This window comes from Callorhinus ursinus, unplaced genomic scaffold, assembly GCF_003265705.2.
Source record: "Callorhinus ursinus isolate GAN/ISIS: 27379988/994484 unplaced genomic scaffold, GSC_fseal_2.0 scaffold44, whole genome shotgun sequence".
Taxonomy (NCBI): Eukaryota; Metazoa; Chordata; class Mammalia; order Carnivora; family Otariidae; genus Callorhinus; species Callorhinus ursinus.
In genome coordinates, this window is record NW_027397106.1 from 11,471,007 (window position 1) to 11,488,296 (window position 17,290).

General features: G+C 37.2%; 1 protein-coding gene across 8 annotated transcripts in view; it reads right to left on the reverse strand.

The window, feature by feature from the left end:
- Nucleotides 1–17,290, reverse strand: part of PPHLN1 (periphilin 1) — a 142,333-nt gene that overhangs the window by 72,099 nt on the left and 52,944 nt on the right. For 6 of the 8 annotated variants that reach the window (XM_025883279.1, XM_025883277.1, XM_025883280.2 and 3 more), the window contains 3 exons: nucleotides 14,800–15,011; nucleotides 4,927–4,983; nucleotides 2,369–2,448 (listed from right to left, as the gene is read on the reverse strand). In XM_025883279.1, the coding sequence (XP_025739064.1) occupies nucleotides 2,369–2,448; nucleotides 4,927–4,983; nucleotides 14,800–15,011 (349 nt within the window). The remainder of the gene's footprint in view (nucleotides 1–2,368; nucleotides 2,449–4,926; nucleotides 4,984–14,799; nucleotides 15,012–17,290) is intronic. The other 2 variants (XM_073882114.1, XM_073882116.1) reach the window with 1 other exon arrangement.

Consider the following 17,290-nt stretch of genomic DNA (forward strand, 5'->3'; position numbering starts at 1 on the left):
TGAGAGAACAAAATACTAAAATGGCAACAACAACCCCAGAGAAATATATACTAAACAATTCAGAAGAGACCCAAAATGGGGGTGGGGGGTGGGGAAGAGAGAGAATATAATCAGACAGGTGAACAGAACAGAGCAACACACTAGATCCTGTGTGTATTTTTGTTAGAAAACTAGATCCCTCAGGGTGCCCGGGTGGCTCAGTTGGTTAAGTGGCTGCCTTTGGCTCAGGTCATGATCCCAGAGTCCTGGAATCAAGCCCTGTGTCGAGCTCCCTGCTCAGCAGGGAGCCTGCTTCTTCCTCTCCTCTGTGGTCTCTCTCTCAAATAAATTAAACCTTAAAATAAAATAAAGAAAACTAGATCCCAAAATTGTAAAGAAAGAAAAACTTACCTAGGTATAAAAATAAAATTAAATACAATGAAAGAATAGAATGTAACTGTACAAATGAAAATTAAAAGACAAAAAAACAAAAAAGAAAAAAGAAGGAACATAAACAGACAGGTGAACAGAACAGAGCAATACACTATATCCTGGGTGTATTTTGGTCTGTTTGTTAGAAGAAAGTACATCCCAAAATTGTAAAGAAAAACGTGTGTGTGTGTGTGTGTGTGTGTGTGTGTGTGTGTGTGTATGAAAATAAAATTAAACACATTGAAAGGATAGAATTTTACTGTAAAGATGAAAATTTAAAAGGATTTTAACAGAAAAAAAAAGAAGAAGAAAAAAGAGAGAGTATGATCAGACATTTGGTCTGTTTGTTAGAATAAACTGCATCCCAAAATTGTAAAGAAAGAAAAACTTATGTATAGACAAAAATAAAATTAAAGACAATGAAAGGACAGAATGTAACTGTGAAAATGAAAATTAAAAAAGACTTCTAAAAAAGAGTTGATAAAATAGGAAATGAGTTGAAAAAGGAAAGAGAAAATAATATATATAAATTGAAAGACTAAAGAACCATGGGGAAAAAACCATGAATTGTATATACTATTTTCCCCTAGCGCTGGAGTTTTGCAGTTCTGTGTGATCAGTAAACTTGGTCTTAGCCAGATATTCTTGCTGATCTTCTGGGGGTGGGGCCTGTTGCCCTGATTCTCAGGTGTCTTTGCCCGGGGTGGAACTGCACCACCCTTGACAGGGGGCCAGACTAAGTTAAGTAGCTCTGGATTGCCCTATGTGGCTTTTATTCCCTGAAGGCTTTCCATGCAGCTTTAGAGGATGAGAATGAAAATGGCAGCCTCCCAATCTCCAGCCCCAGAGCCAAAAGCTTGGAGCCCCACTCTTCAGTGAAGCCTCAGAAAAGCAGTCAATCACCCCTATCTCCCTGGATTCCATCCACACTCCTTGCTCACCCGGCCTGTGACCTAGCGTTTCTATCTCAGGCATGCGACCCCGTTTCGAGTCTCCAAACCTTGCAGACTCCTGCAGTGCCCACCCGTGCCACTCCTACCAGGGAAGGAAGGGGGTTCTGCTACTCGCTGGGCCCCAGCTCAGACAGCAGTCACCTGACTGTGCTACAGTTCATGATTTATGGCAACTCAGAGCTGAGAGCCCACTCCTGGGCTCACTGACTGCAGCGGGCTTCACCACTCTGATGTCTGGGAGCTCTACCACACTCAGACACCCCCAGTCTTATTATGACCCTGGCCATCCTGAAACCACACTGTCCCCGCTAGAACTCTGTCCTGCTTCACCACCTTAGTGCCTTTCAGGCAAGGACATCTCTCACTGGAGCAGACTTCTAGAAGTTTTGATTTTGTGCTCCACTGCTCTATCACTTTCTGGTGCCGGCTTATGGAGGCGCCTTCCCCCCGTGGTTTATCCCCCCATATATCACCTCGGATTCACTTCTCCACTCCTTCTACCTTGCAGAAAGTGGCTGCTTTTCTATTTGTAGAGTTGCAGCTATTCTTTTCTTAGATCTCTGGTTGAGCTCGCAAGTCTTCAGAATGATTTGATAGCTATCTGGCTGAATTCCTGGGACCAGACAAAACTAAGGACTCCTGCTCCTCTGCCATCTTGGACTCCTCCCCCAGTCTTGGTTTCTTTAAAGATTTATTTATTTGAGAGAGAGCACACGCGCATGAGTGGTGGGAGGGGCAGAGGGAGAGGATCTTCAAGCCCACAACCCCCTGAGCACAGAGCCCTACTCAGGGCTCGATCTCACAACCCATGAGATCATGACCTGAGCTAAAATCATGAGTTGGACGCTTTACCGACTGAGCCACCCAGGCACCTCATGATTCAAGTTTTTAAATGCAAGAAATTACCCTCATTAGGTTTAACAGTAAAGAATAAAAGCATCTGTACCACACAGACCATCTCCTTTACTTTGTGATTCCTCTTTAATTTTAAAGATATAACAAACCTTTGATGGAGGAACTGCTGAAGAACTTGAGGGTGAAGTGTCTCTTGATGTTTTCAAAGACTGAACAGGTCTCTCTTTACCTATACAAGAAAATATAAAATGCAATTTTCTAGCTCATTTGTTTTCAATTAGAGTCATTTTGTAATTAAATAAATGAGGGGGTGTCATATACTTATTTTAGTACTGAGGTCTTCATTATTAAATTAAATCCTTTAATATCTAAACCTACCTCTCTCAGAGGCAAGGTACCATAAAAATTTTCAACTATCCTAGAACCAATGGACACCATATATAGCAATCTAGGCCACATTAATGCTAGTTGTTAGCAAACACAGAACCACTGAGAAGACCTCAAGAACAGGAAAAGACTAAAATCATAAATACTTCCTCCTCCAAGTTCCTAAAAGCTAATTTTTAATTATCAATAAAAATTAACAATAAAAAGTAGTTATTATATAAATACCACAAAGAAAACTAGCTAATTAAACAGTAGCTCAAAGTGAGGGGCATGTAGGAAATCTAGCAGATATTCCTGAAATATTTAGTTTAAAAAATAAAAACTAGAAAACTGTAATTTAGAGCACTATCCTAATGCCTGGTTTGAATAAGTACCCGTTTATTTGTTAAATGGTTAAAAACAAATTTGTGTGAGATTGTCACTAACCTTTATCTTTAGTCACTACAGACACTAATGTAATGCTATATATATATAATACATATATATATATATATATATACACACACACACCACTGTTTTTACAGAAACTTAAGCCAGAAAATAGATTTAAACATTAGTCAGTTCAACACAGAATATTGTTTTAGTTAAATATAATCATAACAATAACTGTGAGCTATTACTGATAGAAAAACACTTCATTTATCTGTATGTGTCAAATATAAATTCTCTGCTCTTAATTGCTAAAAATAAATAAATAAATAAAATTTAAAAAAAACTGACAAAATTAAATTACAGAGAAAAGGAGAAGGTGGCACCAAGTTTGGATTGACACAGAAGCTGGTCAAGACTAGCCAGTGGGTTATGGCCAAGAAAGCAGTCAAGGGCAAAAGCAGACACAAAACGACCTTGAAACTGAAGCAAAGCCAGCTTCGGTCAAAAAGCCTCTTAAGCTCTTCCTGCTATGGTCAAGACTGCCAAGTAGGAGCCTAGAGCCTCAAGGCTCCTGACCATGTAGGGCAGTAGTAAATATCAGCTCTATCCAATGTCCTGCAGCCCTGGAAAGCCTTTCTGCAGACGCTCCCCTCACCACCTCCCCAGGGATATCAGGCAATGTGTGAAGATACTTTTCATTGTCACAAGCGGGAGAGTGCCATCGGCACACAGTAAGTCGAGGCTAGGATGCTGCTAAAACACCCTACAAATGCACAGGACAGCCTCCCCCAACAAAGAATCATCTAACCTCAATTGTCAACAGTACCAAGACTGAGAACTCCTGCTCTAGGCACAGTATTCTACCTCAGAAACTCCAACAGTCTCATAAAAAATCATAACCCTAGAATCTTTTAACTTGTGGCATTAAGAGGCTTTCACACTCGGTAGTTTAAAAGTTCTTGTAGACCTTAAAAATCAAAAGATACCAACCAATACTACATCCCAAAATGACTAAGAACATGATTTCATCATTCCTACTTTATTTCTATTACATACGGCAAATTCCTCATCATAATGTGACAGTGTCAGTCTATTCCACTGCACCAGAAGCTCCTAGAGGTGCAAGTATCATAGCTTATTTCTATCATAGCTTTAATACCCAGGGCCTACCCTGCTCAAGTCCTTTAAGAAGAGAATAAATACTCAAAAATTAGGTGAAAAGATAAATTATTTTTCTACCTTTAGGATACAGGGACCTCCCCATTCTATTCAGATAAGCAATTCCTTGAAAGAAGGTGAGGAGCTCAACCAATCAGCACATCGAACTATGCTAATTAAAGGCATAATTATAGGCTCAATTTTGACACATAGCAGCTAGACACAGAACAAGCAGCTGTTAATCTCTTACTTAGCAAAATCTTAACAAACACATCAGCACTACAGGTATGTCAAGTATAATAGGATCTTTCCTGTAGTCTTAGGATCTTTCCTGATTTTAGCTGCATTAGGGCTAATTTAAGCAGATTTCTCAGTGTGCAGAAGCAAAAGAATCCTGAAGGATAGAGCAGGTGGTGTATCATATATCCACATATATTCATATATACCTGTTGCATGAAGGGAAGGGACAGGCAAGAAGCAAAGGACAAAGAAAAAGGATGCTACAGATGGCAGAAGACCACAGAAAAGGTAAAAAGAAATACCTGATCTTACTGTTGTCCAGTTCTGTCAGTGATTTGTTTATTCTACAAATCTCAATCTCCTTTGAGGTGGCTATTCCTGACCAGACAAGCAATTCACAATCCTACTATCTGTATCTACTACTATTAAATTCTGCTTCCAACTAAAGACTAATTGGGCAGTTATACACTTTTCCCATTTCTGAAACCTCTATCAATTCAAGTCCCCCACCCCTTCACAATCCCAAATCAAAATCTAACTCAAAACTCACCTCTTTCTGGATTTCCTTCATTCTGCCGTTTGTAGGAGGCACCAGCACGGATGGACTCTAGGGAAAGGTGGGCAAGGAGGAATTAACACCAGCACCTCTGTGCCCAGGAATGACAAGAGAAGAACCCAGAAGTAGGAGTGATGAGAACAGGAACTTCTGAGCATTTGCTGGTGACCCTAAACTCTTTCCTACCCTGCCTTCAAATTGGGATGCCTGAACAACCAACACTAAAGAGTAATAACAGAACAGGAGAAAATTTCTGTTTTTAAGATTAGAAGCTAATTGGGTCCAACAACAATGAAGTGTTAAGATTAGGCTAACCGTAGATAACATGAACAGAAAGGAATGAGAAAAGGATTATATAATAAGACACCAAAAACTGAAAATAAAGATCAGGTCTTACTCATCACTTTAAGCACCTATTCTAATCTTCATGAGGTTGGCAAAGGATTGGTTCAAGAATCACACACACACACACACACACACACACACACACACACACACACACAAAATCAAGAGAGAAAGATGAATCACCACTAGAAATCAAAAAGAATACTGGCAAAGTTTTCACGGTGTATCATATCTGTTCCCTAGGCTTACAGTAGCTATCTGCAAGGAGTCATTCTGATTTGCTCTCAAAAGTGGTCCATTAATAAATCTTGCTACTTTTTATACAAACTAAGGTTTTTCTTTATAAACAAATCCACAACTACTGTCTTGCTAGAATCCCTAATTATCCCATATTTGCAATCTTGTGAATATTTTGTTAGCTTCCTTACCTGCAAACTCAGTGATACAGGGGTACTTAACTTTTTAAGTAGATTAAATATACTAACAGGTATCTTTCCAATAAGATGAAAACTCCTTAACACTTCAAATTTTTATATTATAGATCCCAAATTGCCAATTCTACTTTTTCCCCCCTGAGAACTGTTTTGGCACTGTTAGCACCCACCCTGCATTAAAAAAATATTTCAAGAAAAAATATATTTCAAGAAACATGCAAATATTATCATCCTACTTCCGCAAGAATGTTGTTAAAGATGTAATATCCTTCTCCCCTGGGTAACTGATCTCTCTGTTATCAGGAAAATTTTTGTTCCTCCTGAGCAGCTGATCTGTTTTTATCTATTACTGAATACTTCACCTCTTTATTTTAGCCAAATCCTTATTGATCTCAGCAACTGCTCAGAGCTTTCACATTGGCATTTATTCTTTATTTTCACGTTTATTTCTTTTACAAAAAATTCTTCACCCATTTACTTAATCCTGTTTCATTACGTGTTTATTTTGTAACTTGTCTCCCATTCTTTGTAGATCAAGAAATGAGAACACTGGTATTTTACAAGAGTGTCTAGAATCCGGGGATGGCTCATAATAGTTGATGAGAGTGGCTTGTCCGCATCTCTTCCAAACTCCAAGTTCAGGGACTCCACATCAGTAAAACCTGATATCAGTCATTATGGTAGTATTCACTCCGTGGCAAATGCCACAAATCATGTGTTGTTCCCCTGAAGAGTCAGTTCACCAACACACCACTGGCGCTGTTTATTGATTTCAATACCAAATTTCAGTGACATTGCAGGAATTACCACATTTAACTACAGATTCCTACCCATAAAAAACAGGCGTTGGGCTATTTAATAATATCCTAAAAGACCAATAAAACCATGCAGCTGAACCCAGCTCAAATTGCAGATTCATAAATAAGTGCTTATATTAACCCTCTAAGTTTTAGGGGTTTTTGTTTTTTAACACAAGAGATAACAGAAACAACCCTGTTATGCTTAAACTTTTCATCTCAGCGTTTCCAATGATCTGTTTATATTAAAACTAATTAAAAGTGTCCTCTATTATAGCATTTCAATGATTTAAAAACAATTTTTTCTTGGGGCACATGGCTGGCTTAGTCAGTGGAGCATACAACTCTTGATCTTGGGGTCATGGGTTCAAGCCCCATATTGGGCATAGATTATTTTTAAAAAATAAAAAATAAAATTTTTTTCTTAACATTCTGCCATCTGGTTTTCATGCCTTTTTAATTCTTTGTTTGTCCTCCTACATGTTCCTAACTATACCTTTCTCTTTCTTCTTTGTTGGTTATTGTTCCCTAAATGTGTGTTTCTCCTAACCTCATTTTTAACCTCGCTTGCTATTCCTACATGGCTCCAACCAACACTATGAATACAAATTTCTCTTAAATCTACTTTCACTCACACCTTTATACTTTTAACTGACAGGGTGCTACTCCTTAGCTACTTAGCCATTACTTCAAATTCACCTCACACGTGTTCTTACTAAGCAGACACTAACACCCTGCTTGAGAGCAGGACAAAAGGGCTCAACACCTTTGCTGTAACACGCTAATGAAAATGAACCCCAAATTAGGATGAAAGAGAGAAACCAGGAAAGGAAAATTCTGAAGGTGGCAGTATTAAAACTGAAATCCAAGTCAACGTACTAGTGAGTACAAGAATAAATGGGGAGGAAGAAGATGAAGAGGAACACTGGTTCCATAGATCAGGTAAAAAGTTCTTTCCATGGAGGTGAAGTCAAAGCTGGACAAGCAGCTTAATTTTCCAACAAACATTCAGAAGTACTATAAGAATTTAATATTTGGTGACTCTGAATAGAACAGCTGATATGCATATCAACCATATCTGACAACTCTCTGTATAAAATAAAATTTCAGAAATATACCTTCTTCCTGTTTTCCTGAGGAATGATGAAAAGAACTAGACTAATCCAAGCCTATCAAGTGTTAGTTATTACTGATAACCCATGTAAGAACAAAGGACACTACAAGAAAAAATATTAAAATCATCATTAGAGGGGCACCTGGGTGGCTCAGTCGTTAAGCGTCTGCCTTCGGCTCAGGTCATGATCCCAGGGCCCTGGGATCGAGCCCTGCGTCAGGGTCCCTGCTCCGTGGGAAGCCTGCTTCTCCCTCTCCCACTCCCCCTGCTTGTGTTCCCTCTCTTGCTGTCTCTCTCTGTCAAATAAATAAAATCTTAAAAGAAAAAAAATCACTATTTGAGATGAGTGAGTTAGGGACCGTGTCTTGCAAACTTTCAATTCTTGGTACAGTACCTAACATACAGGGACGAAACAGCTACTTCTGAATGAAAGTGTGATCAGTAAACAAACTTCACAGCACAGGTAAGACATTCACATCTCCTTTGATAGCTGAAGCTTTGAAAGAGAAATTAAGATATGAACAAATGAAGATGTGGTGGCTACAAAGATGCTAAAGAAAGCATTTATTTTTTTGGATCATGGCTAAAGATATGCAAATTTGGGGCTCTTGGTTAGGAAGAACATGATTTCCCAGAGACCTACTGGTCAGGAAGGTATGAAAGACACTGGGGAGGGTACGTGCTATGGTGAGCGCTGTGAATTGTGCAAGACTGCTGAATCACAGACCTGTACCTCTGAAACAAATAATACATTATATGTTTAAAAAAAGAAGAAGAAGAAGAAGAAGAAGATAGCAGGAAGGGAAAAATGAAGGGGGGGAAATCAGAGGGGGAGATGAACCATGAGAGACTATGGATTCTGAGAAACAGGCGGAGGGTTCTAGAGGGGAGGGGGGTGGGGGGATGGGTTAGCCTGGTGACGGGTATTAAAGAGGGCACGTACTGCATGGAGCACTGGGTGTTATGCACAAACAATGAATCATGGAACAGTACATCAAAAACTATTGATGTAATGTATGGTGATTAACGTAACATAATAAAATTAAAAAAAAAGAAAAAATAAATGAACAAATGCTCAACTAAAAAAAAAAAGGTATGAAAGGGAAGATGGAAAGGACACAAGAGAAATGCTCTTGTGGTACAGACAGCAAAAAAACAACAAAAAAAGAAACCAGATAAAGGGGTACAAAAAGCTTGTGCCACCTCTTCTCCACAATCATCTTTAGGAGGTTAGAGATGTAACAAGTTGACGTAAAGGCGTATTAACTATGAATATTTGAAAGTAAACTTCTAAACAGAACTCTCCTTTTAATACATCAGGGTAAAACCACATGGGCTTGCTTTTAAAAATATAAATAAAACATTATACTAACTGTACATATTCTGAATGTGTGGTACTGACAGATCATACTAAGTCCCCAAATAGGGATGCTATAAATGCCTACACATATGGAAACATCATTAATTGATTACGGTTTTAGAACCTCAATTATTCTGATGCCAGAAAAGCCATAACTGTACTCCTCAGATTCACCCAGGAAACTCAAAGCCAAAGCTCTCTTGTGAGTAAACAACAGATTCTTAAGTAAGAACAATATACTGCAGAATCAATTTCAGCACATTAAACTGGATCCATTACAGTCCAAGATCTACTAGGAAAATACTAGATTATAGCTCAGGATTTCTTCACATGACACAGCTCATCCCAATAATCCTATTCCACTTACATCCTTCCACCAACTTCTACTCACCATTCAGGTATCACCTAACATATCTATTCCTATGGAATGTCTGGTTTGTCTCCCTAACCAGATCATAGACTCAGAGGGCGAAGACTGGATTCATCTTGCTTGGCAAACCATTTATGAGAAATAACAGACCTTATGAGTACTGAACACAAATACAGTGACTTTCAAACCAAGAAACGCTCTACTATTCAGTCACTGAGAGAATGGGTTTATCCTCCCTTCCTACTGCCTAAAATATCCATGATCTGACTTCTATTACCACGCCACTCCAAACCTGCACCAAAGAAACCTTCTTTTTAATGGTAGAATTAAACCACTAATTTTATTGGAATTTCAGCTATAATCCAAAAGGTCATGTGGACTTCCAAATATATTCACAATTAAAGGTCTTTAAGATATGTCCTTTTTCCATTACACTGAAGTTAAATAATGGAGTCTATCTTCCAAATATACTCTTCTCAAAATGTATTTTTAATTCTTGTACATTTTCAGTTATTTTAGTAGATGTGCCTTCAAAAAAGGACTAAACACTAATAATAATCCTTCTTTAACATTATCTTCTATATAAATAGACTTATATAGAATTAAATAAATATATTTAATAATGGCTGCTGATATCAAGAAAATAAAGGGATGCTGGGCCCAAAGTCAGAACTATAGAAAAACAGATACAGACCAACCAAAACAATAAACTTGCAAATCTTCTGTAGTAATATTTTTAAAAATCTACCAAAATGTCACACAGCTTAACTAACGTATAAGCATAATGATTAATTTGACATTAATCCATAGGCAAATGTTTAAAAGGAATTAACAAAGAGGTAGTTTCTATGTATTTAAATAATCATGACAGAATGGATTTACAAAACAATGCAAGGCAACCTTATGTCACTGTTTTGTTTGTTTTTGTTTTTAAAGATTTATTTATTTATTTGACAGAGAGAGACCCAGCGAGAGAGGGAACACAAGCAGGGAGAGTGGGAGAGGGAGAAGCAGGCTTCCCGTGGAGCAGGGAGTCCTATGCGGGACTTGATCCCAGGACCCTGGGATGATGACCTGAGCCGAAGGCAGACACTTAACGACTGAGCCACCCAGGCGCCCCATGTCACTGTTTTAATAGAGAAAATGCTTTCTAACTTAAGAGTTTCAAGAAAGCACCTAACAAAGTCTTCCATGAAATCCTCAAGAAAAAAGGAAGACAAGACGGGGGATCACAACTGGTTGAAAACAATGCAGATAAATGGCTGAGGTCTACAGACAGAGGTCTCTAGAGGTTTCTATATCTGGCTGTATGCTACTCAAGATAATTATTAAGGACTAATACAAAACAAAGCATATTTCCTTCACTGATGAAACAGAGCTGTTTTTATCTGCTGCAAGTATATAAGATCACTAAATGAAATTTTAAGACCTCTATAGAAGAGGGTAATAAGTCAAAGTTAATTAGATGATATTTAGCATTCTTAGATTTCTTTTAATATATAAACTACACTCAAGCAATTGCATCTAAAAAAAAAGTACAGGCTGAAGGGCATTTTGTTTAATAGTAATATATATGAAAATGGCTTAGGTTTCAATTGTCTACAGTTTCAATAAGGGCCAGTGATACAGTGCGGTTGATAAAATAAAAGTTCACTTCTGCATCACAATTTAAAAGGAACAGAAAGAAAATTAAGGAAGCAAAGTTCTGAAAACATGTCAAATAAAAGGAATAGCTGAAGGAACTAAATATATTTAAACCAAGGGGGGAAAAAACCGAGAAGATCATGATGGTACTCTTCAAATACATAAAAGATGAAACATTTTTATGGCTCTAAGACAAATAACTAGTATTACATAGATGTTACAGGAAAAGATTTTAATTGTTTTATAAAAAATGAACTATACAAGGACAGAAGGACTGGACTGTGATATAGTAAATTTATCACAGGAAGTATTTTAACAAAGAACCTCAGGGTATGGGAGACTGAACTTAGTGATTTCTGGTGTCACTATTAGTGCTATTATCCTAAACAAAAGAGTAAGATAGGAGAATGGGATTTAACTGAGAAAAAGGAGAAAAAAGGAAATAAATATCTGAGAGAGAGTTCACAAATGGGGAGATATTTAGTTAGATTAACAGGAATAAAAATAAACTTCAAGTAGAAAAAGACAAGATATACATACAACAATTTTAACTAGAATGGCATCATAATAAAGGGAAAAGCAATGAGGTTAACTAGGACTTAGTGTGTAAATATAGACAACAAAAAGGAACAAAAAATAATATTATAGTGACCACTATAGTGCCAATTATGAACATGTTAATCCAATTAAGCTAAAGGAAGAAAATTCTTAGAAAGCACAGAATGAAAATAACATTTTGATTTAGGAGGATAACTAGTCTAAAGCAGTACAAGGTTCACAGGATTAACTCAAAAGGCTAAATAGAAGAAATTTAATAAAATACACATGTAGACATGTGTATGTGTGTGTAAGCACAAAATGGGAAATAAGTAGTTGAGATAAAAAAGTAGTAAAAATCATTTTGTGGCTTATAATTAATCACATAAGAGATATATTAAATACACAGAAGAATTATGAAGAATTAGTCCTTCAATGGTTACCATGGCCAAACTACTAGTGATTTTTTTCTTTTTTTAAATATTTTATTTATTTATTTTGACAGAGAGGGACACAGCTAGAGAGGGAACACAAGCAGGGGGAGTGGGAGAGGGAGAAGCAGGCTCCCCGCTGAGCAGGGAGCCCGATGCGGGGCCCGAGCAGAAGGCGGACGCTTAATGACTGAGCCACCCAGGCGCCCCACTACTAGTGATTATTAAAATTACACTGAAAAGTGTGAACAAAAGCAAAAAATTAAAAGTCAAACTTAGCAAAATGAGGGCATAAGGAGAGTAGGAAAATTATTTTTACCTGTTATTTATAGAAACATTTAAAATCTTTGACAAAATTTCAATTTACATTTAAAAAACTAAATTAACACATTGTTGCTAATTAACCCAGTTTAAATAACTGATAATTTAAGGACCCTGTTTCTCAGTTCTTTTTTGAAGAAAAGCAAGGTGCCATCATTATCTGTCACATTTAGATTAAAAGCAAGAACTGGTATCACGAATGCGTAACATAACAATTACTTTTTCCAATTATTGTTTAAAATAAGACTTCTCCATTAATTTTTTGCAAGATGATTTTATGTAACTATTCTGAAAACTATTTACATGAAAGGAGTATAGAAAAACATTTTAATAGCTCAGCCCAAACAGTTAAGGAATCAACTCAAGTAACTTGTAAAGAGTTTTCCCAAACAAACTTTTTTTGATTGAAGAACTTTACTTGAGAAGATCAGAGACTTAAAAATATAAGCATAAAGGAATTACCAAAGTTGTATGTTCTATTTCACTCAATTTGCACCATATTTTAGTCTCCCAGCTTTCTTTATTACCTTTTCATCACTCCAGATAGTAAAGGTATTAGGCCTCAAAAGGGAAAGTCTGCTGGAGACCCTAAGACAGGAGCAGCACATGGTTCCCCCACATTTCATCACAAGAGTTTAAAGTTTTGACCACTAACTACCAGGCTGAAAGTAGACAAAAAATTGCCTCCCTCAAAATCTAGTTCAGAGGAGAAACGGAAAGAATAAGATGAATTCACTAACAACTATCTTATGTAACAGGTTCACTACAAGCTGTCGAATAAGAATCTTAAGCTCCCATTTTACTCATGTTTTGCTCAAAAGCCTTCATAATCCGTTTCCAAAGATACTTTCCTCCTCTTAATCAAATCATTAGACTTGAATTAAGTCATATACATCCAAAAAAAAGTATCTTCTTAGAAGGTGTCTAGCTAATATTTATATCTGTGCATGTGAGTGTGCATTAGAACTCAGATGTTGGGGCGCCTGAGTGGCTCAGTCGTTAAGTGTCTGCCTTCAGCTCAGGTCATGATCCCAGGGTCTGGGGATCGAGCCCCACATCGGGCTCCCTGCTCTGCGGGAAGCCTGCTTCTCCCTCTCCCACTCCTCCTGCTTGTGTTCCCTCTCTCGCTGGCTCTCTCTGTCAAATAAATAAATAAAATCTTAAAAAAAAAAACCTCAGATGTTATTTATCCTCTTGAAAGGGGAGAGGGAGGGAAAGAAGGAAGTGAAACAAAGGAGAAAATACCAAACTGTAGACCCTGAACTCCATAAAAAGCTTTCAGTTACCTGGAACTATATGCTTATTTTAAGCAATTAGGCATATGTAAATGATTTTGTTTTAAATCTACCTCAAATGACATGCTTAACTCCTGTATGACCATTCATACACTTGTAGCCAAAAATATGTTTTTTGGAAGCCCCAGTCTACCTAGCTCTGAAAACAGCAAAAAATTGATAAATGTCTGTTAAATACTGGAATCCAGCAACAGCTCCAATGGAGACAATCTGATGATTTGAAGTGATCTTCCATCACTCCCAACATGCAGGAAGCAAATGCTATTAAACTAAAACTAAAACTCTTATTATTTGAAAAAGAAAAAAAAAAAACAGTTAATAGGAAGAAAGTTAAAAAGTAAAGAAAAAGAAATACACTTGACTTTTCTGTTGTCTGTATCTTGGCTTATAATTCCCTCTACCTAGAAGATACTTGTAGAAATCTGAAATAAAAGATGAGCCCAAATGTTGATTTCTTCCATCACATGTTCTTCTAACTAGCAGAGTGAGAATCTCTCTCACCTTAACCTGCTCATGCCATCTTAACTCATTTATGACATATTAATTCTTCTATCAAAGAAGGCATGAGGAGATGTTTGTGAATGAGCTCAACTGCAGGTAGTGGAGTCCAGAAAGCTAAAATATTATCTAGAAAATAAGTTGCTTCATTTATTTATTCCAGTACATACTAAGCCAGAATGACATGCTATGATTGCACAGAATGCTGTGAACATCTAGGTATTCCAAATTAAAAAAAAAAAAACAAATTGGAAGTTGGAAAAAAAAATGAACCTAAGGTAGGTTTTTAGCTCTAAAATCTATAAGGTTTTATACCTTATATTTAGGGGAAATCACCGATATTTTTCATGAAAAATATACTATCAAATATATATACAGATAGATATCTTCTAGTGACAGAAGATTAAAGAGGATGGACTAGCACAGGAACTAGCAGAAAATACAAAAGTATATAACTTTCCAACATGATTATAAACACACCTCTTCTGTGCTGAAGAATTAGAAGTGAAATGTCAGTGTGGACTGCAACTTGAAATGGTTCCAAAAAATATGTGTGTGTGTGTGTGTGTGGTATTCATCATATTCTTCTTTCAACTTTTCTATAAGTTTCAAAATTTTCAAAATAAAAGGTTAAAAATATATCTTACAATACCTATAAGGCAATCTGAATCAGTACATTCTCATTAGTGGAGGTTGTAAAAGAGGTTTTAAAAATACATACTTCTATGTTGAGATTGATGGAAAGAGTACGTTTTGCTTCTTTCTGGAGAGTAGCTTCTACTACTGACACTGGAGCCAGACCTGCTGTGTGGAGAATCCTTCCGACCTACAGGTGATTCTCTGAAAAAAGGAGCGTCTCTTTTATGAGGAGACCGGTCTCTCGTGTAATGGGAAGAATAGAAACTTTTTCTTCTAAAGCCATCTCTCATGTCCCTTTGAAGAAAAAAAAAAAAAAGCAAATTATACCCTGTAACTTACATACACAATACAAATGGCAAAAGCTTTGATTATAAGCTACTCTTTACATTGTAATCTTGGTTCTACCCCCCCCCTTTTTTTAACCACCACCTAATTTTTCTTTCTTTCTTTTTTTTTTTAAGATCAAGAGAGAGTACACAAGAGGGGGCAGAAGCAAAGGGAGAAGGAGAGAATATCTAAAGCAGACTCTGCACTGAGCGCAGAGCCCAATGTGGGGCTCAATCTCACAACCACAAGATCATGACCTGAGCTGAAACCAAGAGTCAGATGCTTAACTGACTGAGCCACCCAGGCACCCCATCACCTAACTTCTAATGTCAGTCCACAAAATGAAACTTTATCAGTGATGTATGATTTAGAATGCATACATTTTTTCAGTTTGGGGATAGAACCAGGTAGTTAAGATCAAGTGACTTTATTCTAAGCAAACACAGAAATGTTATGATGTGAAAAACGTAGTCATACAGTCTCTACTTCTGTTTGCCATTAACAATATTCTACATAGCTACCATACTCTCAAAGACATCTAGAGAACACCAAAGATTTCCCAAGTGAGACATATCATGATCTCTTATCCACTTCCAAGTATAGTACACACTACTGGTATTCAACTGCTGTGATTTTGCTTCCCATGTTCCAATCTGGCAATCTCTACAGACATTTTTGTTGTCATAACTGGAGAGGAAGGGTTGCCACTGGTGGGGAGGACCAGGGATGTCACTAAAATCCTACAATGCCTAGGGCAAGTCCGATACAAGCACACAACAAAAACTATCTGACCCAAAATGTTAGTAATGCCAAGGCTGAGAAACGCTGGTATATACCTATTAAGTCCTTGCTCTCGAGTTTGCATCCTTAGTGTACAGATTGTTGCTTATCTCTAACCACCAGCTTTTAATCACCTCTACTTTTACAAATTAAATTTCCGTATTAAGCAATATCATCAATTCAATGTAGAAAGTCCTAAGAGTAAAACTTTATAAAGCAAAACTAACTTTAAAACATCAAAGCAAACCAAAATTACTAAATGAAACTATCAAGATCTGAGCCTCCATTTAAAGGAACACTTGGCATCAAACAGGTTTTAACTGAAGATTTAGCAAGTGTATTTCCATATTAAAATTAAGGAACATTGCATTTCAGAAAGAAGAATGCTAAGAGACAAACCAATGACATGAAATTTCAAATGTTCAGAAAATTTCAGCATATTGATCAGCAGTCCCTAATATATAAATAGTTATTAGCAGATTAATACCCAAAATATATTTTCCTTACAGATACAATTACAATTCTCTAGACCAAAGTAGAAAACAGCTAAAACTCATTTAGGATAAATGAACTCAGACAAAATACTAATGCCAAAATAAAGCATTCAAGAAATTCTAATGCATTCAATCTCAATCAGCAAAACTACAGAAGCCGTATCGACATCACTGAGAGCCTAGTGGCTACATATGTATTACACAGGTCTCAGGACCTGTACCAGGGGCCAAGGACCCAATGATAAACCAAATGCATGCAGTCACTCCCCCGTCATGAAACTCATGCTAGAAGAGGCGGATTTTAAACAAATTAACATAAAACATGCAAATGTAGTCAAGCGTGTACACAGGGAGACTAATTAGGAGCTTACTCATGCAGACAAGAGACGGTGGTAGCTTAGATAAGGCCAGAGCAGGGGAGCACTTTAACACATACAAGAGTGCATCTTTATAGACTCAATGGGACATGGTGAATGTCTGACTAATGAGTGTTAAGAGACAGGGGATGCCAAGATGATTCCAAGAATTCTGGCATGATGAATTACTGAAATGAGAAAAAGAGATTTGAGAAACTGGGGTTTGGTACAAGAGCCACACTTAGATTTGAACATGTTAAGTTTGAGATGCTCACGTAACAGCCAGTTAGTAGGCAACTAGACACATCAGTGACAAGATTAGAAGGGATTTTTTGGCTATTAACTATAAATTGTTCTATAAGTAGGCAGTACTTAAAGCCTCGGGTAGGGCCCAGAATCTAGGACTAAAAAAATTACACCGGAAGAGAAATGGGCTGAGAATGAAAGAGAAGAGCCACAGAAACATGAGGGAAACCAGTAAGTAAGTTATCAGGGAAGCCAAAGAAAGACTGCTCTAAGGAGATTCCCTACACTGAAATTAAATGAGCTCTTACTGATAACTTATCTGGGTAAGAAGAGCAGCAGGCCCACATGCCCAGGAAAGACTGTCTACTTT